This window comes from Melospiza georgiana, chromosome 13 (assembly GCF_028018845.1).
Source record: "Melospiza georgiana isolate bMelGeo1 chromosome 13, bMelGeo1.pri, whole genome shotgun sequence".
In the NCBI taxonomy this organism is placed as follows: Eukaryota; Metazoa; Chordata; class Aves; order Passeriformes; family Passerellidae; genus Melospiza; species Melospiza georgiana.
In genome coordinates, this window is record NC_080442.1 from 12,666,057 (window position 1) to 12,690,373 (window position 24,317).

Below are 24,317 nucleotides of genomic sequence, written 5' to 3' on the forward strand. Positions count from 1 at the left end.
GCACATCTTCCCTGTGGGCACAGCTATGGGCTGGACACCGCTGACCACCACGGGGCCATCCGTCACAGCATCCCCCTGCAGAGGGCACGGCCACCGCCGTGGAATCTGAAACTGTTTGGCACACACAGGGGCTACAGCATCCCGAAATGGACTTTCCCTTCCTGCGGCGAAATTACAGAAGGGGAAATTCATTCGATCTGCGCCAGGAGAAAAAAAAAAAAAAAAATAAAAAAAAAAAAAAAAAAAAAAGAAGAGAAATAAACCCAACCACGCTGGTGTTGGCAGGGGCCCTGCCGCACTACCGCACTATGGGGCCGGTGCCACCCGGGCTCGGAGCGGGCGGTCCCGGGCCGCCCCCGCCGGGGCCCGCCCGGCGCACTGGCGCATGGAGCCGGCCGGGGACGGCGGCGCGATGGCGGCGGCGCTGAGGGCGGCCAAGCAGCAGCTGCGGGCGGAGCTGCGGCAGCGCCTGCGGGCGCTCAGCGCGGCCGAGAAGCAGCGCCAGTCCCGGCTGCTCGGGCGCAAGGTGGGTGCGGACATCGGGCACGGCCAGGGCCGGGCCCCGCTCGCCGGGGAGCGCGGCCGGGACTTTCCAGGCCGTGCCGGTGATCGAAACCGTGACTCAGGCGCCCTTCCGCCGGGCGGGGGTGAGCTCCGCCTCGGAGCCTGCCCTCGGTAGCGCCGGGCAGCGGGGCTGTGGCGCCGGAGTGACGGCAACTGCTGGCGGCTAACGCGGGGGTGCTGGGGACACTTCACCCTGGAGCGGTGGTCACACATCACCCAGGGTGCTGGGGACACTTCACCCTGGAGCGGTGGTCACACATCACCCTGGGTGCTGGGGACACTTCAGCCTGAAGGGATGCAGCCCTGGGTGCTGGGGACACTTCATTCTGGAGCAGTGGTCATGCATTACCCTGGGTGCTGGGGACACTTCTCCCATGAGTGGTCACACATCAGCTCTGCATGCTGGGGATACCCTGGAGCAGTGGTCACACTTCACCCCGGGGTGCTGGTCACACTTTTCCCATGCGTGGGTCACACATCACCCCTGGATTTTGGGGACAGTGGGGGCAGACTGCCACACGCCCCAAGCTGGGCTCCTCAGGTGTTTATCTCAGATATTTCACACCAGCCTGGCTCTTGCCATACATACAGAAACCCAGCCACTGCCTGATTTGGCCTCTTGTTTTATGTTCTGTCATCTCCCTTCTGTATCTTCCAGCGGTGTTTCTTCCACACAATTTTATTTCTAATATAATTTTCACACTCTAAAAGATATCAAGCAGGGTTTGCCTAACTGGTATCCTAGCACAGAGTGGTATGGGTATGTACTTTTGAAATGTCCTGTTTGTGTTTGGATTACACAGTTTTTATATAGATGTATTTTATCATTTTAATAAACATAATAAAATTTTATTTTGCAGTCACTGCATGTAATAGAGCACAGTCCTCATTTTTTTTGCAGCACCAGCGGGTACTTCTAGATGATCTACATTTATATGGTTATTTTCCTGCCAGAGGCTCTCAAATCATTTTATAGACTTCATTTACTACTAATGTGTAGCCACTTCATGAGTGGGATGTGGCAGCACAGAAACTTTGAAGTTGTAGGAAGTTTTAACTGGAATTTATATAACCCTTTTTTTCCTTGGGAATGCTTTTTAAAAACATATCTATATGTAGTGTCCTATCCTCATGATAATGCATTTTAGTAATCATACATCCTAGACTTAAATCTCTTGAATTTTAGCAAATACTGGTATGCATCTCCTTCAAAAATTCAGAGTCCTCAGCCAACTTTTAAGCACCTAGCCCATGGAGTACTGAATTTTTAGGAGACCTCAGCCTTTGTCTAATTGCTGCTGATAAACACAGCAACACAGCACTCATTTCTTCTAGTGAGAGCACTCTAAAAGATACAGCCTTTGTTTTACTTAAAAGAAGGCATCAGGAAATATGACATAAATTGAAATTATCTTGCCCTTTTCTTAATGTGACACAAATTGAAAATGTTGAGCTTGCTTGGGACAGAGTGGTTCTGTGTAAGTGGCAGAAAGTAGGGTTGGCTTTATCATGGGAGGTAGCTAATACAGCAGGCATGGAAAAATTTTGGAACAGGCTGAGAAAATACTTGGAATTATATAAAGCCAAAAATGTAGCTTTGTAGCATACATCAGTGCTTGTAGCTAATTAAAGTGAGCAGGTTATTTTATAACACCTGAGTAATATTTTTAGTGGAAAAATCTCATTTCAAAATAATCTTTAAATTCAAAATGAAATAGCTTCACAGGCTGACCTAGCCACCAGTATTTAATTAGCTTCTGGGTGATTATTCTTTTTAATGCTTATGTTCATGATTAAAGTCATGCTATTTGCATGCTCTGATTCTGAAAAAAAATTGCCATCAACTGGTGAACAAAGGACAGATAATATTTGTTAAGCGTGGAAATTTTTTCAGTCTTCTCAGAAACTGCCCCGAGTCATAGCAGGAGCATCTACACAATTCTGAGAATATCTGAAATTGTGTCTTCCTGCTCACATGTGGGTTTACATCTTCAACCTCATTTTTGTTCCTTTACAGCCTGATTAATGTGTCACTGGATACATCAGAGCAGATGGGACCTGTGTGGTGCCCAGAGCACCCAGCCCTTGTCTCAAAGTCTCAGTGTCTCAGTTTCTCTCCTCACCAAACCCATGAGAGGTTTTGGCTCTGCAGGCCCTCAACATGAGCCACAGCTCTTTTCTGGAGTCTGCAGTTGGACTAAACAGTCTGCTTTTTGCAGCAAAAGCTGCCATGGAAATTCTGGTCTTTTGAGAGCTTAATCCTGTGGAAAAATCCATGTGTAGGGTTAGGCAGATATAAAAGGAAATAAAATACGGTTTGGATTGAAGATGTTTCTGTGGCCAAGCAACACATAGCACCATCATTTAGTCTGGAGTGTTTATTTTGTTTTCCTCTTACAAAATTCCATCTGTCTTCTGAATATTTCACTTGGGTTTTTAACTGCTGTGATGGAAAGAAAATAAAAAAATGTAGCGAGAACCATATATTGACTCAGATGGGGCATTTGTATCTCAAAACAAGGCCAGGACAAAGGCTAAAGCTCATAAGAGTGAGTTACCCTGCAGTTACACAAACACTGAGCAGGGCATCTGGTGATCTCTGCTCTGTAGACAGTAGAGAGTTTTCTCAATTGTCTGATATTTTAAACAGATTTTTGTCTAAGTGTGTAGAGTAAGAGTAAATCACATTTAAATGAGTAGGGGCACATTTATACTTGTTTTGTCCAGGTGTAAATGACAAAATATATAAGGTGCTAGAGAATGAGAAGACAAGCTTTTATATGCCTCCTTTCAAATTTTAATGTGGAATTCAGTCTGGAATGGGCAGAGACAAGTGAGGTATGTCTGCTAACACTTTTCCACCATATAAGCATTTTTTATTTTCCCTCCTATATTCAGCCTTTTATAAACCCAGCTCAGAGTCTCATGAAAAGCAAAAAATGGCAAGGCCATCCTTCCTTCAAGCTTTGAAAAATGTGCAGTAATAAGATCACCTGTTAGAAGCAGGTGATGTTTGAAGTCATGTATCTCATCCTGCTGGAGGGAAGACATTCAGGTTAACAAAAGAAAGAGGGGCCTGTTCTTGGAAGACTTTGTGCTCCTCACTCATCTGCTCTGGAGCTGATTTTCCTTTGAGTTATTATCACTGAGGCACTTCCCACTCTGCCTGGGCACAGATGAGAGGTGCAGCCTGTGAAAGGGATGGAAAGAAAGGAATGCTAAACCCTCTTGGCTTGCATAAGCTGGCAGTTCTGGCCTGCTGTATTCTTTTGCAGTGGCGTTTGTTGGGCATTTGAGGATGTCTGCACTGTTATGGCAAAGATCTTTAGGGGATTGGAAGATTGTCTGCAAAATTGTATTTGGCTGGCCCAAACCTGTCTTGCAGTGTTTAGTTCACTAGATGCAAAAATTCGCCTATTTTGATCTTGCTAATGGTAGAAATGTTGGAGTAGGCAACAAAGTCAGTTTATTCTCTTTATGATGCATCAAACTTTGTATCTCTACCCTTTTCAATGAATATTTTGTGTTAAATGAAAGTAAGTTATCTTTAGAAAAACTTTTCATAAACCAGTTGTGTCAATTTCCCATGTAGGTGATTGACCATCCCAAGTACCAAGAATCCAAAAGAATTGCAATCTTCCTGAGCATGCCAGATGAAGTCCAGACAGAAGAAATCATTAAGGACATTTTTAAGCAAGGCAAGGAGTGTTTCATCCCCCGTTACAAACCTCAGAGCAATCACATGGACATGCTGAAGTTATCATCAGCTGAAGACATGTCTTCACTTGCTTTGACATCCTGGAATATTCTTCAGCCCAGTGATGATGACACTGCAAGAGAGGAAGCTCTTGCTGGTGGTGAGTATTTTATTGCTGCATCATGGGATTGCTGAGCAGGAGAAGCCTGGAGGCTGGTAGGAAATACTTTGATAGCAAGAGTGAAATGAAATGTTACACCTTGTTTTTATGCATTGTAGAGAGATGCTCTTTTCTCTTGCCTGTTTTTCTCTACCCTGTGCCACCCCAATGACATGCCAGCAGAGCAGGAACACAACTGCACTGATCCAGCTGAAAGAAAACTCAGCCCTCCACATAAATCAGCTTCTTGGTCTGATCCATGGACATCCTCAGCACAGTCTCAGCCAGTGTCATGTAGAGACTTGTGAAGGAAAGAGGAGCTTGCTGGGGGTAGCTTAAGCTGCCACTGAAAGTCACAGGTTTAAGATATTCTCTGAGAACTTTGGTTTGTGCTGCCTGAAAGGTTGGGAACTTCTCAGGTGATGCCCATAGACTGAGAATTTTCTGAAATCTTTGATCCTGCAAATTGTGTTGCATGGATGAATCACAGTGCTGATATGGAGCCTGCCCTTGTAGAACAGCTCTCTGGACTGAGACCCTAGACTGAAAATAAAAGGACTTTCTTGGCCTGCAGTCTTTTCTACTAGTATCATTCTCTCACATTTTTATTTTGACCTTATAATGCTGTCTCAGACACTGAATTCTTCATAGGGTTGAGAAGGTACAAGTTAATTAAGATCAAACTTGTGTGTGTGTGTTTTGATCCCCAAATAACCTATCTCTTAACCTAAAGTTCCCCAACTCCTACTTGTAAACAAGCTTACTTTTTGTGTATTTGCATTCATTATTTGCATTCTTTTTGTAAACACTTTAATGTCTTCTCAAAACATCTGCAGAAATTTTTAATCTTATTAATGGAAAACTCATATTGAACTCATGCTTTAAACCTCAGCCTGGGAAGATTTTCTCCGGGTGGAAATTCACCATGCAGACAGCTTCCACACCTCACACACTTGCCAGCTTTTTAGTGCTTGGTAAAGGAACATAACATTTCTATGACTCTGTTTGATTGAACTTGGGCTTGTATTTGCTTTGGGATGCCAATGTACTTTTCCAGAACACTTCACCATATTTGTTTCTCTTTTACTTTCAGTCATTACCTCTTTCCTAATTCCGAATCCTTTCTGTGTCTACATTTTAGCTAGCAAGGGATTTCACTGCCTTATACAATCATCTTTTTTAAATTTAATATTTAGCACTGTTTGATGTTTTGCCAATGTTTGTCAAAAAATTGTGTTTATTGGTGGGATTTAGGGACTTTTGAAGGTAATAAAAAATATCCAGAGTTCTGTTGACTGAGCTTAGTTCAGGCACTCTGGACAAGCTTTTGTGCTACTGGCGAGCTGCTGTTAATTGAATTTAGCCAGTCTGTTGTAGACATCACAGAGTAAACACACAGTTTGAGGTATGATGGGAGCAAGGACTTCCAGGTATAGAGAGCACTGAGATGTACCTGTGTGCCAGACAGTGAAGATGGGGAAGGCAGGAACACACTTTGGTACCTGGCTAGTTCTGGAGCTGCTGCTTCCTCCTCTGCACCAGGCTGTGGGCAGAGAGCAATGCCAGGAGGGCTCCTGTGCTCTACAGAGAGGTGCCAAGAGACCAGCTCTAAGAACTGATGTATGTCCATGTCAGACTTGTTCTGCCTGAAACTCAATATTAGTCTGTTTGTACTGTTTGTACAGTAATTTTGGAATAAGGCCATTTGGATTGGAAGTCAAACCTTGGTCCTTTATCCTGGAACAGTTTTTGTAAATTAGGGAATTAGTTTAGTTTTCTTCCACTGAGCATCATATACACACTACCAATTGAAGCACACACTTCAACCCAATATGTCTTTTTATTCCTTTTGCTATATTTTTGTCACCTATTGTATTTTTTGAACTTTGGTACATTTGCAAGAATGCAAATTGCCTTGCTGCTCCATCCATCCTCCATTGTTGCAATGACGCATGGATGGCACGTTTGTCTCAGAGATGTTATCAAATACTTTGGTGATCTGAGGCATTTAGATTGTTGTAAGGAGATAACATGGTGTTACATTAGTAATGTTCCTATGGCTGGCATAAATTACTATGTAATTTCCAAGAAATAGCCTGTAGGTACACAAATAAGTCATGTAATTTCTCAGTGTATTCATTTTGCATGACAAAAAACTTAAATTCACACAGTCCATAAAACGTCAGGCTTAGATACTGTTAAGAATAGCTCAAATATAAGAGTAGATATAATTTTTGCATAGAGTTTCCCAGTCTTTGGTAGCAATCATGGGCAGTGTTGAATAGACACAAGCCCTCCTTTTGGAGATGATCCTTTTTTCTGTTGGACCAGGGTTTGCCTCTTTTCGTCTTGGCAGTACTCACATCACACCGTGTTGGCATAAACAAAGATCGCTGCTTTGTGGTAGGAGAAAGTCTGTCATCTTCTCTACCATGTGTGGGTGTCCCAGTGGCATGTGAGAAGTTGCTTTTGTTAGGCTATATGGACAGTAACAGAAAAAACAAAGGTGGAAGAAGTTCAGATATTTTGGAGTAGGGGTGTGTGTAGGTGCATGACTTGGTTCGTTTCCAGCTGTATCTGTTGAAAAGATTTAGACAACTTCTGGGGCAAGCCAGTGGTACATTTTCCTAATAGGTACCCATTCCCATTTTTATCCTTGCCCATCAATGGTATAAATGGGTTTTGCCCAAGGTAATACTGCTGATGAAAGTCCAGGCAGGTTGCAGTATTTGTTTGCAGAAGTGTAGAAACATTGCACAACTTTGGAAGGAGTTAATCAGATAAAACTGTACTCCGTGTTTTCGTTTTATCAGTACTCCCACAGAAGTTTAAAGAACATTTTGCCAGCAGCTTCATTTTCAGTGTGGTTTAGGGAGGTGTTGTGATTCACTGAGCTGGACATGGGTTTCCTCATTTGTAATGTTATTTATTATTACCTAGACTCGCTCTGAGAACTATGAGGGAAAAGCTAAGTTATTATTTTGAAAAAGAGATTATTCTTATTGGGACAAAAAAAAAAAAAGATAAAAAGACTAGGTTGAGTGTTTCCATATGCTAAAATTATTGGAGGCTTCTTTGAAGGGAGGCATGTGGCCAGGGATTTCAGGTGGGGGGCTTGGACCTGAGCAAATATGCTTAAGTGTTCATAACTGAACTACTGACTGGAAGCTGAAGGTGTGCAATGAATTATAAAAAGCTTTTCTGACATTCACCTGCATGATGGGAGAAGGGGGTTTGGCCTAAATAGTTTTCTTGGCCAAAAAATGAAATGTTATTAGCAATGATGGCTCTGAATCTGCTTACTGTAATGGATTGGGACGTGCTTTTCTAAGAAATGCAAGAAATGAGATTATGTGTACAGACTTAATTCAGCCTCTTAATCTCTGTCAGTTCTGCCCTGGTGTCACAGTACATTGTTACATGGTCCTTGTCCCTCAGGTGTGAACTCCCTCAGAGATGAACCCAGATGAAATGGTCTGGGCTCTTTCACAGAGGCAGAAGATGAACTCTGCTTGCTGTTAATGACTGTTCTGAGGAGTGTCTGCTCAGTGGTTTGCTTTCTCCCTGCCCAGGTTAGAGCTGCAGGCCTCTTTACTGTGCATTATTCAAACCTAGGATGGAGATCTGCATTTCTGTATGGGCTCTTCATCACTGCACCATTCAGTGGCATAAAGGTATCAAGTGGTATTTGCTGATGGAGAAGCAGCAGCAGAGGCTCAGGATCCTGTTGCAGCCTGTTTTGCAAAGGAGCTGTCCCCAGTGAATACACACTTGTTTTTCCAACATTAAGTTTTCTTCTTTCTTTCCTCCAAAAACAATAATTTTCCAGATTTGTCTCAGCCTTGAACTAAACCTCCTCTTTCAAGCTTTAGTTTCTCTACCACTATAACGTCACTTTCTATCCTTCTGCTCTTTGCCTGGCTTTTCTGAAACTCCCTCCTCAAGTGTCCTTCTCTGGCCTTTCTCGCTGTATTCCCCACTTCCCCCTGCTCTCAGTCCCAGCCTGTCATTTCAGGGGCAGTTGGGCCAGCATAAATAGCTTGTCCCTGCCAAAAGGGAGGAGATCATGTGTTTTGTCTTCTTTCACTTGTCTGCTTCCAGACATACAAGATTCTCCATCCCAATTTACTCATTTCCTTCCCCACTGTGCTGGCTTCTTTCTCTTTTGCCTTGGCTTGGAAAAACTTGTTTTATAGTACTTTCCCCATGAAATACTACAAAAGACATATTTTGTGATTGTTTCTTTTGGGCAGTGCCTGATTAAATAAGCTGCTGCCCTTTCTCCTCCTCTTGGTCCCCACCCATCCTCTCCTGTGCCTGCACAGATGGCCCTGCAGCCACGTTGGGACCTCTGCTGTGCAAGCAGTCTTGGTTAGGAGCAACCCAGCACCAGCAGAAGTTTCTTCTCAGAACCACCACACAGGTTTGGACTGATGCAATTGAAGGAAGCTGATGGTGAGGGGTTGTGAAAATGGGTGCCATGCCAAAAAAGTCTCAGTGAAACTTCAGTCATCATTTCCTTCCATGTTTCAGTTCCCAATCTTGCCCCAGACAGCAGGAATAGCAGCAGCCAGTGAAATGAAAGTTCTTGGGAGTCCTCACAGCTGAGATGGGTCTGGCAGGAGGAGCTGAGCCTGCAGCTCCACGTGCTCCATCTGTGCACCAATACCAGCTTAAGGAGCTTTCCCTCTTGTGTTTTCTGCCTATTCCTGCCTCTGGTGAGCTGCATTAACCTGCTGCTCTGGGTGAAGATTATTCCCCTCCTTTCCCCCCTCCTGTTTTTGTTGGGATTTTTTGAACCTAGATGAGTGGATCCAGTTTACCCTACCACATCAGTGCTGTGTGTGGGGAAGGAGGAATGAGGAGCCAGGATGGAGGGGACATCCCCTGTGGCACAGGTTCCTGCAGAGAGTCGTGGGGCTGCCATGCAGATGTGACTCCAGTAGTGGTACAGGGAGGGGGGCACCTTCAGAGAGCCCCAGAACTCACCCTGACACTCTCTCCTGAGCCTGTGCCAATTGCAGCTTTTCACACATTTGCAGCATTGCATAAGCCTGGCTCAAATGGGTTTGAACTGTGCTGAAGCCACATCACCACCAGTGAGGGTGCTACCAGTGAGATTTCAAGTTCCTGCTACAAGGCATGGAGCAACAGAGCTTCTCTTCTTTATTTTCCTAGCTGTGATCTTGAAAACCAGTGAGCCATTCTGCAGGAATAAAACAAACATAACCCCCCTGCTCCCATCTCAGTTTGGCATAAGTACCCAAGCTGAAAAATGTCAGCATTTGACAAAATAGCATCTTATATGTAGGAATGCTGAATAATCTGCTGCTACTCAACTACAGCATAGTGCATTTTTGCTTTGAGAAATGAATGTATTAAGAGCAAGGGTTGTATTTTGTAATTTAGTTTGGAGACTTCTGGCATTTTCAGCACTGAAAACTTTGGTGACCTACTGGTCACAGCATTTGTGTTGTAACTTCAAAATAATAAGTGCAATAGTAACTAGAAAATCAATGCTTTCAATGACAGTAAAAATTTATTGTTAATAAAAAGAAAAGATCCAAATTTGAAATAAAATAAGGAAATACTAATGTCTAGCAGCAACTTCTTGCAGCTTTGTTTTCATATAACCTTTTGAATGTTGGCTTTTAAGGTTAAGGTAGTTTTATCTTTCTGCCCTTTTAACTTCCAGAACACTGTGAGACTTGCTGCAGCATAAATTACAACAACCTGCTGGCAGCAGAAACAGACAGGGACAGCTTACCTGTGTGATGGCATTTAGTTTATAAGGGTTTATGCCAGGGAACATGATTCTCTTGCAAGGAAACTGCTGGCTACCTCTAGGCTACAGTTCCAAACCTGGAGTAGTTTGAAATGTTTCCTGAGTGACCATTAACCCTGTCTGAAACTTTGCCATCAGGATTTGCCCTGCAGAAGCATTTTTGTCTGCAGAAACTCTTTTTCACCTGTCTTTAAATTCCTGCTATTTATTCATGCATTCAAAGATTCTGCATTTGCTGCCAGGACTGATGGCCTTGTGATGCCATCAGTATTCTTAGTTATTCCAAATTTTAGCACAGTTCTTGAGAAGTGTGACTGAATTGATGGCAGCACAGTCTTAAGAGGAATAGGTTTGACTTAGAACTGCAAAATAAAATGGGATTTAAAAAAAATATAATGGGTTCTTCCCCCACCCCCCCAAAAACATGCACCAGAAGTGAGAGGATTTTGAAAGATGAGGCACATTAGAGTTTAGAAATAAAAAACACTTGTGAGTAGAAAATGCTGTGGCTTGAAGGAATAGGGAAGGTCTATTATCCTACTTCAGCTGTCCATGAAGGCATAATGGGACCATACAAAATGATGCTAATCATTCTGAAAAAAAGATATGTAGTAAACAATGCTCAGAGGTAGCTGGGAATATTTAAACGAGCTATATGCAGATAGGAATGTATCAAGAATAAATGAAATATCGGTATGTGAAAAGCAGAGATGTTAAATGTTTCTGCTTAGGGAAAAAAAATCCAAAAAAACATACCCCAAACAAGATTGTAAAGTGGTTGAAGGTACTATTAGATTTTCTTTTCCTCTGGGAGACTTGATTAAAACTTGAAGTACAATATATGTCAAGGGATAGATTATAATTTAAAATCTTTTTACACTGGTCATAAAAAGAAAACCTGAGAGCATGGCACAATGCAAAATTGAAAATCGAGGCTTAGCTGCTAATGTAATTTATTTTTTAATGAAATGATTTAAAGTTTGGAATGAACTTGTGTTTGGAGACAATGATCCATACTATTTTTGATATGCAAAAGAAGAACAAAATTCAGTGCAAATGAGGCATTAAAATTCTGGTCATGAATTTTGCTGTGGAGAGAGGATCCTTCTCACAGTGCAGGATCTGGACATGCAATACAGCATCACATGTTTTACAAGAGTCAGGAAATCTCACAACTTGGAGCTGTGTAGCACTAAATGAAGGATGTTCCTACCTCTGCAGCTGCAGTGCCCAGATTATTGCCTTACAAACAGGTTCTGGTTTCTCTTTCCAGCAGGCATTTGGAGCATTCCTCTAAGCATCTAATTTTATTTGTATTAAGCCCTTGGCTCTGCTGCCTTCCAACAGCTGTGAGTTGTACTGGTTAGTTAGTTGTAATGTGAAATATTATGTTCCTTATTATGTTAATATTAAATTATGCTCCTGCGACGTGAAATATTATGTTCCTTGTATTCATTTTAAATTTGCTGCTTTCAGTTCAAGGGATACTTCATTTTTCTATGATGAGAAGTAAATAAGGATATTTGAGTTACATTCTTTTTATTATTCATTGTTTAGTTGCACCTGTACTGTGAATACTACTGTATTCTTTTCTATCACATTTTGACTGTTTTATTTTTCTTGTAGTGAAGCTTTTCTGTAGGAGTTCCAGCCATTGCTCTTTCAACATTTACAATCTCTCTGATGTTATTCTGGAAAAAAAAGATGCCTGGGAGAAAATTTTATGCCCAGGTAAAGAAATACTGTGAAATGCATGTAGTGGCACTGGAGATGTTAATTCTTTCTGTACAAACCATAACACTGCTTTTCAGATCAGCTCACTGGGCACATCTCTCAGAGGTTTCCACACCAATGTTCCACAATGACACATCATTAAAAAAGGGCCTGTTCCACTAGTAAAGATCTATAAAGTAATTTTATATCATTCCATCCTGCTCGTTCCTTAGCAGGTAGAGCTAGGAAAGTGCTTTCTTGGAGATAAAACATTTCAGGTGATAGCAAGTTTTCCTCAGGGTTTTTCTGCATCCCAGCCTTCAGCTGAAAGATGTGTGACTCCATCCCAGCACTGGGGTTCCTCTCCCCTGGAGCTGCTCTCAGCCCTTCCCTTGAGTTCTGCACCAGCTTCCAGAACTCTCTGGAACAGCTCAATAATCAATACTTCATTTTCTAAGTGAAGGCAGACACTTCTACCTGAGTTTCTCCCAGTTCTTCTTTTCAGAAACAGGTATGACACAATACAGAGACTTTTTTTTTCCAGGTTTTTTAAAAATGCTCTGAAATGCACAAGTTCATATGTTTTTGTGGTTTTGCTTTGTAATGCCCTTTGGTGTCCTTGTGTCCTGAATCTCCCTTGTGCAGACCAAACCACGAGTGTGGTTTAATTTAATACCACCCATGCCAGGGTGTCCTGCAGTGAACCTGAAAGGCTGAGAGCTCTGGAACACTACAGCTCTTTGCTTCCATAAAGATCATTAAGGCTTTAAAAGACTGTTTTTCCTTGTAATCATCTTAAGTGTCACATCCACGTTTGCCTTCTTGCAGAAAACTCGTCAAAACAACTGAAAAGATTACTTCTGCTGTAATCAATTAAAGTTTGAAGAGACGTGAAAGCAATATGGGCAAGGGCCTTGAAGTCACTGCAAGTGACTCTCAAGGGTTTTGTTTCAAAGGGCTAATTTTGCTCCACTGAGTGTGAACAGTAGCATTGTCATTTTTTTTCATACAGTTTCCTAGAGACAGGAGTCTTTGAAAGGTAGATAAGAGGTGAAATTCATTTCTGGAGTGTGGCAGGAGCCTGCACAACTCATGCAGGAGAAATGCCAATGTGCAAGTATCTCTGGCTGCAGTAATTATCCAAACAGACATCTTTGTCTCCCTTTATTTTCATGTTTTGGAAAGGAAGACCCAGCACCAAGCTCATCTCTGTGCACACACTCTGGGGAGAGGAGAGGAAGCTTTTCCCTGCTGCCCTTTCCTTGTGCCCAGCTCTGTGCTCCCCTCATCCCCTCATCCCAGGTACCATCTCTGGTACTTGCTGCTGAGCAGATTCTGCTCATGAATCTGGCAGAAATTTGTGACATTTTTTTCCCCCTTTCTTTTTCCTAGGATTGGTGTACTGCCAGCTTAGTGGGCTATTAAATCAGGTCAGCACTTTTCCAGCTACAAAAGATTTGTTTTTCTGGCACAGTTAATCCCTGCTGGTTTTGCTGAGATTCAAAATACACATTTATTCCTGTGGATGTGGGAAACTCCTTGGACTGGCCCAGAGCCCACTGGCCTTCAGGGAGCAGGATACTCGTGGTGTAAGGATAGCTCTGGATCTTCATGTTTGGTGTCAGGCTGAACTCAGTCCCTGCTTGGGCTGGCTGTTGTGCATGAGAGATGGGGATTTTTGGGATGTAGATGAGGGCGGATTCCTGTCCAGGAGTGACATGAAGGCTTTTGCCGGCAGGTGTCAGCATTCCATACATTTACCATGGAGCATTGGTGTCATTTCGGCTGCTCTCCTATAATTAAAATCTCACCCAGCCATTGCTCTCTCACACACAGGAGAGCAAATGCTCCAGCCTAATTTCCCATAAAAATTGAGGATTGAAGTGAGGGAGGGATAGGATTCCGGGGAGAACTGGATTTTTAAACTGTGCAAGCTTAAAAAGATAAAATAAAATCTTGTGATGGAAGAAGCAGGATTTCTCAGCTGTTGTGGTGTTAACACATTTGACAGCAACTGTGAAGGTGCCATCACCTCCCAGCCAGCTGACTCTGCATGTACAATAAACCCTGCCTGTAAGCAGCCTGATAGTCCCATCAATGGTATCACTCCTTACAGGAGCCAGCTTTGCCAGGTTTTCCACTGACTTGGAAGTTGTTGTCCCACCTGTTTATGTTTCATGAGTAATTCTGCGTATTTTATGATAGGCTATCTGCTGAGTGAGTCAAAGGGTATTGGAAATATTGGTAGTGATGCATAAAGTATTGAAAAAAACCCCAGATGATTCACCTCTGTCTCATTTTGACTTAAAAATACCCAGACAGAAGAATGCAAAAGAGGAGCAAGAGTGAAGACATGCACGTGTATCCAGTGGGAGTATTCAAATGCATGCTCAGGCAAACACCATGGAAGTGTAGCTGATAAAGAAATAAAGAAATGCCCATAAAAACACAAAGATCCTTGTATTTTAGGATGCAGCAGTATTCCCACATAAACAGTGCAAGCATCAATGCTTTGTGAGTTTCTCTAAAGGAGCAGATTTGTAGTCAGCATTTGCTGATTTAACAAGATATGTTGATGTGCTGTAACGTGGCTCTAATGCCATTTCTCCTCTCTTTGGAATTGCTCCTTGGTACATCTGGTTTCAGAGTATTTTGGTGGTTTAAAATCACAGGAGAATCCAGGTGCAAGCCTTGGAACCAAACATTTTTGATTGCCCATGTTTTCCCAATCAGACTGTGCTCACATATATGAATATCAGAAACAGATTAAGTCATTTTTCACGGACTGATGACTGGGAAGTTCTAAGCTATTTTTTCCTTTACTCTGAATTTGCAAAACCAGACATTTTGTGGGTGGCATTGAGTGATCATGTTTTATTTACAGGGCTTATGCAGGCTCAATGAATAATAGTGAAAAAGAAAAATACTTTTCATATTTTCTTTTAGGTGGGGCTCTGAAAATGAGACTCTAGTCCCCATCTTACTGTAAGTTAAACCTCAGGGGAAATGAGTGTGATGGTTATAGCCTCACACAGCATTTCCACATTGTGAAACCAGCCAGAAACACAAGTCTTAGCCTTGTACAGTAGCTTCTCTGGTGAAACATGAAAGGACATTTATCTATGGAGCAGGATAGGTTTGTTTGAGCAGGGCTGACAAACTTTAGCTGATGTTGTTCACTGCACTTAGCTTGTCAGATGTACTGGCACTAAACCTGCAAGATTTTGGTTTAATTCAAAATTAGAGGTATTTACTTGAGCACAGCTCACAGTAGCAGAGGAGCTGAACAAGCAGCTTTATTATGTGTTTTTGAGATTTAATAACGGGCAAGTGGCTGCCACTCAGTTGTTTTAAACCTTTATGAGTGATGGCTATCATGTAGCTTCTCAGGGAGGCAGATAAATATTTTATTATGCTGTAGTTCAGCAGGGCAAGTGTGAGCTGTGAAGACCAATGTTTCATGCTGACACAAAGCACTGACATGGATGAGCAGACAGATAAACGCTGAGTTGCTCAGTGCTTGTTTGTAGATTCTGCTGATGGTTCTATTTTCTGCAAAATATTTTATTGAAGTAATAACAGAAGCTGTCTGTGTCGTGCCAGCGGCAGGGGCACCATGATTGCAGAGGAGATAGTCTGCTTGGCACCTGTGTGGCTGTGAAAGGTGGGGAATGGGTGTGCAAAATGTTCCTTGGAACACAAAAGGAGACAGCACCTTCCTGCTGCCTGCAATTCCCATACACAGGAATGAAAATAAAGCAATTACCCCTGATGTTAGGTGCATTTCTCCCTGGAGGAGTTGAGGCTTTGAGGACTTAATGGTGTGTCCCATAGCAGGAAGCTGTGGATGGAGCCTGTGAGATTTGGATACTTTGACTTTTTATTCCTGTGCTGGGAACCTCCTCTGGCTCCTTCTGATGCAACACCCTGAGATGAGCTCAGTTGGTGGCTGTGATGCCAATGCTGTGCATTCAGTCCCTTTGTGGGCTGCTCACTTCAGAGCTGGGCTCAATAATCCTTGTGGGTCCCTTCCAACTCAGACTATTCTGTGATTCTGGAACAGGTGTCTATGAATAGGTAGAAAGCAGTATGTCCTGCTGAACTGATATGGTAATGCACAATTAAAGGTGTTCTCACAGGGGAAACACCTGGAGGAAAAGCTACTGACTGCAGTTTAAAATGAGATTGTTTTTACTCTAATATGAAACTCAAGTTTTAGTCCTGTTAGGTATCTGTTTGGGACCTTAAGGAGGCTACAAAATGAGAACTCAAGGAGAGCTTTTTATGAACAACCAACACCACATATCTACAAGAGAAAATAATTAATTCCTCTCAAACTCATGTCAGTAATACAGGATATTTTCATGTAGTTCCCAAGGTGGGTGCCCAGAGAAGTCAATGGGGCAATGTCAATTTGGAGCAACTGAGGATGTGGTCCTTCATGTTGGCACTTGGGTTTCCAAGGAGATGAGAGTTCACACTGACCTTCTGACAGTGTACCATGTAAGCAAATAAGAATTATCAATTAAAAGTTTCCTTTCTTTTTAAGAGATTGTATTTGCATTTTAGCAGACTTGCTTGGGTCAAGGCAAGCAATGTTGTTTATGTCTGCAGTCCTCTGAGTTACTGGATGTGCACCTCATTGGGTTTGGATGAATGCCTTTTTTTCAAATGTTTATGAGTTGTAGGATAATGCTTTTGTCTCCTTGGGTGTGTAACAGAGTCTGTCTTCTCCAGGGGTTTGTGGGGAAAGAGCTTGTTTCCTCTGGAAGCAATCCCAGCCCTTTGGGAACCATGCACCTCAGCAGGGTCTCTAGTGAGATCTGTAGATCTGTAGTGAGCAGATCTGGCATTCCCCTTTTTGATCTTATACCAAGAGACAAGTGAGAGCAGAGATGGTGTGCTCGAAACCCAGGGCAGGTTTTTTCCAAAGGGCAGAAACCTTTTCATCTGGAAGGAAACAGTAAGTGTTGGTAACCTCAGGAGCGGTGCTGGGGCACCCAGGATGTTCTAGGAGAAACCATAAAAGGGAAGGGATTGGTTTTGCTGCAGCATAAGTGAAATACTTTTGTGGAGTTGTTTTCCCCGAGATCTGGTGATTAACTCAGACCACAGTGTTAGGTGCTGTGTAAATACAGACAGGATGGTGATCTGTGCCCTATAGAGTATGTGTTGAAAGCACACACCTACCCAAAAGGCCTAACTATGCTAATGTTGACAGTAATTAAAGTTTCAGTGATGACTCTGTCAATAATTAGAAATTAGAAATTTCTGAGTTATTCCAATCCATTGGCTCATACTCTGCATGTCACCAAGACTAATACTTAGATATTAGGTAACTAAGATAGGTAATACTTAGATAACTCAAGTGATTGAGTTGGTTTTTTCCTCTCTGCCAGGGTAGCAGATATGGAGGCAGCAGATGGTTACTGCACTCTTCATTCTGGAAAGTAAGGTTTTCCTGAAACAGGGTTTGCCTTTTAATCCATTGTGGTCTTTGCTAGTCAGAAAAGGACCAAAGTAAATTTTCATTCCTTGTAATCAACAGCTTTCAATTACTCATGAGCTCAGCAGAGGTTTTGCACAGATCAGACATTGTTTATGGTGGCACAGCAACATGAACACTCCTTTCCTTTAAACAGAAAGCTGTTCTTGGCCTGGTTCTTCTGCTCCTGCACCTTATGAAATCATTTACATCTGAGCAAAGCACGAGAGAGGTGGTGTTTGTGAAACAAAACCAACCACTGGAAAACTCATTCTTGCCTGAGGTACCAGATTGTGAGGATCCAGCCATCCTTGTAGTGATGGAGTAAACAATGCACACACTTCTGTGCTTCAGGGGAAGCTCAAACTGCACAGCTGCTGCTGTGAGGAGCAGCAGCAGTGACATGGAGCTGATCACTGCTGACCTCTTGTAGGCTCAGACAGCATGAGCACGGTTCGTGTGAGCACATTGCTGTTCTTCACAGGTACACAGGAGCTGCTGCAGCTCAGCCTCTGCCCCATCCTCTGTCTCTGCTTTTGAGGAGAGGATCAAACGAGTCCTGGCTCCCACTTTGATGGGTCCCAGGTGCTTTGCTGTGCCCACAAAGCAAGTGGCAGCAAGGGATGGGAAGTGGGGATGACAGAGTGTTTCAGTTTCAGCTTCCATTAGGAATGTCAAGCTGTGCAGGGGGAGATGAATGACCCCTCACAGCGGGTGACAACAGGCTGGTGGAGCCCCTTCGAAGCTGGGAGGAGAGAGGCCATGCTGGCTGCTCCTTCTGAGGGCAGAACAAGTCCCCAGCAGTCTTTACATGACCTGTATCTGTGCAGTTTGATGGACCCTTCTATAATTAACCATTGTCAAGAACACTTCTGAAAATGCCGGCTGGCATTTCAAATAGGAACATCAGATTAAGGAGAAGAGAGGTAATGAGGTGCAAGGAGAAAATCCTTCCCTGGGGAACAAATCAAACCTGATACCATCAGGGAAGGTAATGAGAAATGCACTGCCAAACTGAAGTTCACTGCGGAGGAAACGAAACTGTGTATTCTTATTTAAAACACTCAGAGGGGATGCTGATGCTTTGGTCTGCTGGCTGTGTCAGGGCATGTGCAGCTTGCACACCTGCCTCTTGAATATAGTTTTGTCACACATTTCATTTCTTGAGTCCTTGGGCCAGTCATTTCCCTCCTCTGTGACATAAGGTATGTCTACATCATTGTAAGGGTGTCAGTGCAAACAGAGTGTGCCTGTACACCCAGAGGACAGGTTCAGAAGCTGTCTACACTGCCAGGCAACACAGGGATAAGTGGCACAGATACATCTTGTCCACACTGCACAGACCTTGGCCTCTCTTCTTTTGTCTGGAGGAGTCAGACCTGTCCCCTTCTGCCTTTACTGCACATGGCAGTCTTGTCCCCTGGAGCAGTCATGGGTGTCACCTGGTCCGGCAGTGCCAGGCACTGTGCTGACAATTAAGGTATTGACCACCTGTGATCCTGTAAATCAATTTGTTTTCTGGCTGTGCTGCATTTAGCAGTATAAATGAAGCCTGTGTGGCCGTGTCAGCATGGCTGTGTGCCCACACTGATAGATAAGTCAGGGTTATTATTTCACGCATGGTGCTACACACTTGGAGCAGCTGTAGCCACAAGAGCTTATGCCATAGATACACTGAGTATTAGGTGACTGTCATCATAATTACTAACCTTACTGGAATACCCAGAGCTTAAAGTGTGCAAGAACCATGGATATTCTCTACATAGAAGTTGGAGCAAAATGTTGTTGCTTGAGACAGTGTTTTCAGCAATTTGCAGACCACATGCAAGTTTTCCAGGAGAAGCACAGCTCACCTGTAACAAAACTCTCTTGACTGTGGATGTGGTCGCAGGACCCTTGGGGATCCAAGAACCAGCAGTTAAATGTCTGCAGACACATGGGAGATAGTGGACATGGCAAGGAGATGGGCAGATGTCAAACATGAGACTTTCCTTAACATGTTTGATGTGGCACTGAAACACCTGATGTGGTGTTGGATTTTCAAGGATACCATTCCGCACAGTGGGATGTAAGAGCAAGGGCTGTGGGATGTGAGGACAGAGCAAGCCCAGAACTGAGTGGCAGACAGTAATCCTGCAGGGCTGGGGAACTGGGGAGCCTGAGGACCCCATGCCACAAGGGGCACGTTCTTATCCTCAGCTGCCATCCTGTTGATGTACCCTCAGTGCTGATAACAATCTTAAGTGTCTGCAATCTTGGTCTCATCTGTGTGTCACCTCTCTTCCTGTGACAGCTCTTCCCCCACACTGCCACAGAACCACAAGAGGTTTTTTTCCCCCCCAAGTTACATGTCAGGGAAACATTTAGTCCTTGCAGCTCTCTGCCATCCATTCTAGATCCTGATACAGGATTTGGGACTAATGCTGCTCAAGCTGCCCTTGGGCTTCTTGCAGGGTTAGTTGTGTCATTTTTTCTACCAAAAGTCTTGAAAGACATTTTACTTAAACCTTGTGCAGTGTGAGTTGCATGAATTTCAGAGAGCATGTTGCGAATCAGAGCAAGGCAGTCAGTATTGCTGTGCTCCACAGAAGAAAAATATAAGGGTAACTACTACAGTATTTACAGCATAATTCTTCATATTGAGATTTTCATAAGCTTGTTTGAGTTCTTCAACATAAAACCCTCATGATTATAGAGGAGCCAGCTTGTTAAAAGAGTCCCTGTTTCTTCAGAGAACCCAGAGGAAAACAGTGCTTTAATACATCTAAATTCACTTGAGGTGCCTGATGATATCAGTTAAACTCCACAGAAAATATATTTCTTCCCTTCACTGTTCTTGCCATTTCCCTCTTTCCCTAGTGTTTCCCCTGACTTGTCTTCTTCGTGTCTCTAACACAAATGTAGGGAGAAATGGCACCTTTTTTGCTCTGCAGATTTGCCCCCTGTGTGCATTCTTCCTGCCAGCAGCAGACTGCAAATGTTTCCTGCTTTTTGTCTTGAGAGGCACCTGGAGTGAAAACGACTGAAGCAGACTGTGAGGCAGAGTGTGTTTAGTTCTGTGCATCATGACTGATTGGAACTTACTGCTTTCTGGGCCACCTGAATACCTCCACAGGGCTCATGTGAGGCAGGTTGTGGAGAAGATAAGTAGGAGTAACTTGGAAAGGATTTGAGCTGCAGAATCTATTCCTGACCTTGCCAACAGGGAGGCTGGTTGCTAGGTTGTAGTCCACAGGCCTGACAATTGGCAAGAGCAAACTGAGGGGATGTGATGTGCAATGTCCAAAATGATGTGCATGGTGGTACCATAAAATGGCATCTCTTTTCAGGGAGACCATGATTCTTCCTTTGGCCTCTTTTTCTCTTTGTTTGCTATTTGCTGTTTCACTCATTTCACTGTCCTCTGAATCAAAAGTTGACTGCAGTGTGTAAAACACCCTGACTCCTTTTTAATCCCACCACTATTATTCTGTGGTCTGTCCTTTGGCTAATTCTCTCCCCTTGCTCCCCTGACCTCCTTAGAAAAACTGTGCTTCTTGCTGGATTTGCAAGATTGATGTTCTCTAAGCATTTTGCGCTGTGTTGCCTTGCATATTTTATATCAATGTTCTAATTAAGACATCAGGTCATGATGGATGAGTGTTCGTGTCAGTGACTCCTCTGAACAATGAAGAGTTGAAGGAAATCTCCAGGAGCCTGGGAAGTGTGTGCAGATGAGTTGATCTTATGTGAACTGTTAACATGCTCTTCCAGACAGAGTTTGGAGTTGATGTGTGATGTCAGGTGGGATTCCCTCTAAACTGAAAAACTCTGCTTTGCTCTGGCTTTTCCAGTACATGCTCCCACACGTCTCCTTCAGTGCTGGGCATCACCCCTCAGTCGTACTGAAAGCAGCTCAGCCCAAAATGGCAGGAAGGGTTAGGTGTGGACATGGAAAAAGCAGAAAAATACCTGACCAGGTCCAAGCTCTGGTGCAGGAGCAGAGTCTGGTCACAGAAAAGCTGCTCAAGGCTAAGCACTGTTCCTGTAAGAAGGCTGAAGCAGTGGACTGAGACTGTATTTTCTATCTTTCCAGACTCATGTCAGCTGTCTCTTAGTCTTTCCACTCCCTGCCCTTCTCTCACTAAGTGTCTGTCTGCTACAGCAGCAAGAAATAAAAGACTTTCTTTGCTTTGTGAAGGGACTAAATGGGATGTTCCTGGGTTCAGGAGTCAGCACCAGGCCAGTCCAGCTCATTTGTTTGGAGGATGTCTGTGCAAGACTTGTCACACTGAACATGCCAGCCTTGCAGGAGGGACAGGGATGTGCAGCAGCCTCTGTGCCTGGTGGTCACTGCTCGTGGCAGTTTCAGTGATGGGAATCAGCTCCTCAAACAAGTGTGCAGCCAAGTGTAAACTGGAGCTGGCTCCCTGGCAGGGTGCTGATCACATCCCCTGACAGAGCAGGAGCAAAGCAAGAGCTCTTGCCTCTCTATCTGGAGCTGGTTGGTGGGGTCTTCTGTTGGAATTTCCAGCCAGTCCAGGTCATTAGCAGCTTATGCATTTTCTTTCAGCTTTTTAACTGATTTGAGTTCCAATCAAGTGCAATCTCACCAGATTCCTGTGGAAGGAGGGATATTTAGGGCAGGCAAGCAGAACGCCTGTGTGTGCTGCGGGAACAACAGAGAAAATTGCTGGAGGCTGAGAAAGAAAATCCTCTGGGACAAAAGGAGCCTGACATCATGAAGGGACAAGCCTTCAAATCTTCATCTTGGTATAGGAGGGCAAATTGCCACTTTCAGAATATATTGTATTCAAGGATTTTTGGGTTTGGAAGGTCAAGAGAAGGTTCATGTCATCTTACAGTGGTGTCAAGAAGATGTCTCCCCTCTCTCCTACACATCTTTTCATCCTTTTTTTCCTTTTCTATTTTGTGTCTGATGTTGAAGTTCATTTGATTTTCTGATTCCTCCTGTGTTTAATTTCCCTGAGTTCAATCTCTGTCTGATTTAGAGTCATAATAATTTGTATTTGGAAGTGTGGGGTTAAAATGATAAAATAAATTTGTCAAAATGCGGAGTTTTATTCCCATCCAGCTTTTCAAGATCTAATTATTTTTCAGCTGAACTAGTATGCAATTGATAGATGAAAATGTAAATTTACAGGTTTAGTATTCAAAGTATTTTTCATCTGATCAAAGAAAGGGAAGCATTTTACAAAACACAAAGCTTGTGTTCTTGCAAATGTCTGAAGTTATGTGGTTGTAGTCAAGCCATCAGGAAATCCACAGGGCATCCACTAATGCTTATTTCATTTTTCTGCAGGAGGTCTTGACCTTATCTTCATGCCAGGCCTTGGGTTTGACAAAAAAGGCAACAGATTGGGAAGAGGGAAAGGATATTATGATACCTATCTTGAAAGATGTATGAAACATCCCCGTGGAAAGCCTTACACGATTGCTTTGGCTTTTAGAGAACAGATTTGTGAATCAGTGCCTGTGACAGAAAATGATGTTCCAATAGATGAAATCCTTTATGAAGACTGCTGAAAGTGTTTTGATACCAACCTACCTCCAGAGCAAGCAGCCAAAAAAGGGGTCATATCCATCAATCATGTTTTTTTCTAATTGTCATGTAAGGCTTTGGGACCAATAAAATACACTATTTGTGTTTGGAGAGGGGGGGAAACCTCCAAAAACAGTGTAACTGTGGTAATAGTAGTGAGGATTGTGTTGATTTGCTTCTAATTAGCAAATGTCTGGTGTGAATTCTTATTCTAGAATCAATACAAACAAGAATGAGTGACTGTCTATTACAGTAAGGACCATTTCTCCTCATAATATTTTTGAGGTAAAAGCTTCTTGATAGTAAGGAGTTTTATTATTCTGGTTTAAAAGTGAACTGCCTAGTAATGACAGCTGTTGATCCATTCTGGAATTAGATACTTGTAATGGTAAAAGTTCTTAGTACTTAGATATTGTGTGCATCCATGGAAAACAAGGAATTTATGGAGATGTCTTAGAGTAAGCTGGGAAAAAAATGGTGATGGGGAAAAAAAGCCTTAATTAATTTTAGTCTATGCAGTAATTTTGACTGTTTACTTGGCTCCTTGCAGTTGTCCTAAAATAAAGGGAGTACTTGTTAATAAAGAAAGATTGATGTCCATAACTTTGGTATGTTCTTTCCTTTATCTGAATGCAAGATTGTAATGTGTTCTAAAACATGGTCAAGCAGTTCTCTATCCAGAGACAGCACTGGTTTTGGTAAAATAATATTCAAAATTACTTTAGGTTCTCTAATTTTGTACATTAGCCATTCATAATGTCTCAAAATACTGTGTGGTGCTATGGTAAAAAATGAGAGATGCTGAGAATTGCTGAGAGCAAGCTTTATGGATGTAATAAATTTTTTGGGTGAAAGTTTGGTTGTTCTCTGCTTCTCGAGACAATTGTGGAAATCCAGAAGAAGAAAGTGAGTTTCCTCTGCACACTGTCCTTGCAGTATAAGAGCACAATATTTCCAATCAGGATCAATCAAACTGTCAGAATTTTGTGTTCCTTCTTCAATGCAACCTCACCTTTACTATGCATGTTTAATTCTTCCCTCAATCAATAAATCAGTGTGTTCATTTTCACCAAACTACTCTGTGTCATCATTTAAAAAATCCATAAATTCTCAAGGACCAGCTCCAGAGTGGAAAAACCTTAAGGCTTCCTCAACAGCAACTGGTTTTGTGAACAAAATCATGCCTGCAGTACCTGAGAACCTTTTCTTCTCAGAGTGCTTCCATTCTGCTGCTACAGGAGCTATCTAAACCCTCTGGCTTTGGGGTGAACAGGCTGAGCATCTGAGGTCCCTCTGGCCTGTCCTCCCTGGTGCTTCTACATCCTGTATAAACCAAGACCTCTCTGGCTGGGCTGAAGACCCCTCTGCTGC

General features: G+C 43.0%; 1 protein-coding gene across 1 annotated transcript; it reads left to right on the forward strand.

Moving 5' to 3' along the window:
• The first annotated feature begins 385 nt into the window (after positions 1–385).
• Positions 386–24,020, forward strand: MTHFS (methenyltetrahydrofolate synthetase). The gene is made up of 3 exons (XM_058033405.1): positions 386–526; positions 4,157–4,421; positions 22,707–24,020. Exons 1-3 carry the CDS (start codon positions 386–388, stop codon positions 22,928–22,930), a joined length of 630 nt encoding a protein of 209 aa, XP_057889388.1. The 3' UTR covers positions 22,931–24,020.
• The last annotated feature ends 297 nt before the right edge of the window (positions 24,021–24,317 follow it).

Coding starts and splice junctions, on each gene's coding strand:
- MTHFS (XM_058033405.1), top strand. CDS start 386: ATGGAGCCGGCCGGGGACGGCGGCGCGATGGCGGCGGCGCTGAGGGCG. Junction 527..4,156: donor CCCGGCTGCTCGGGCGCAAG/GTGGGTGCGGAC, acceptor TTTCCCATGTAG/GTGATTGACCATCCCAAGTA. Junction 4,422..22,706: donor AGAGGAAGCTCTTGCTGGTG/GTGAGTATTTTA, acceptor ATTTTTCTGCAG/GAGGTCTTGACCTTATCTTC.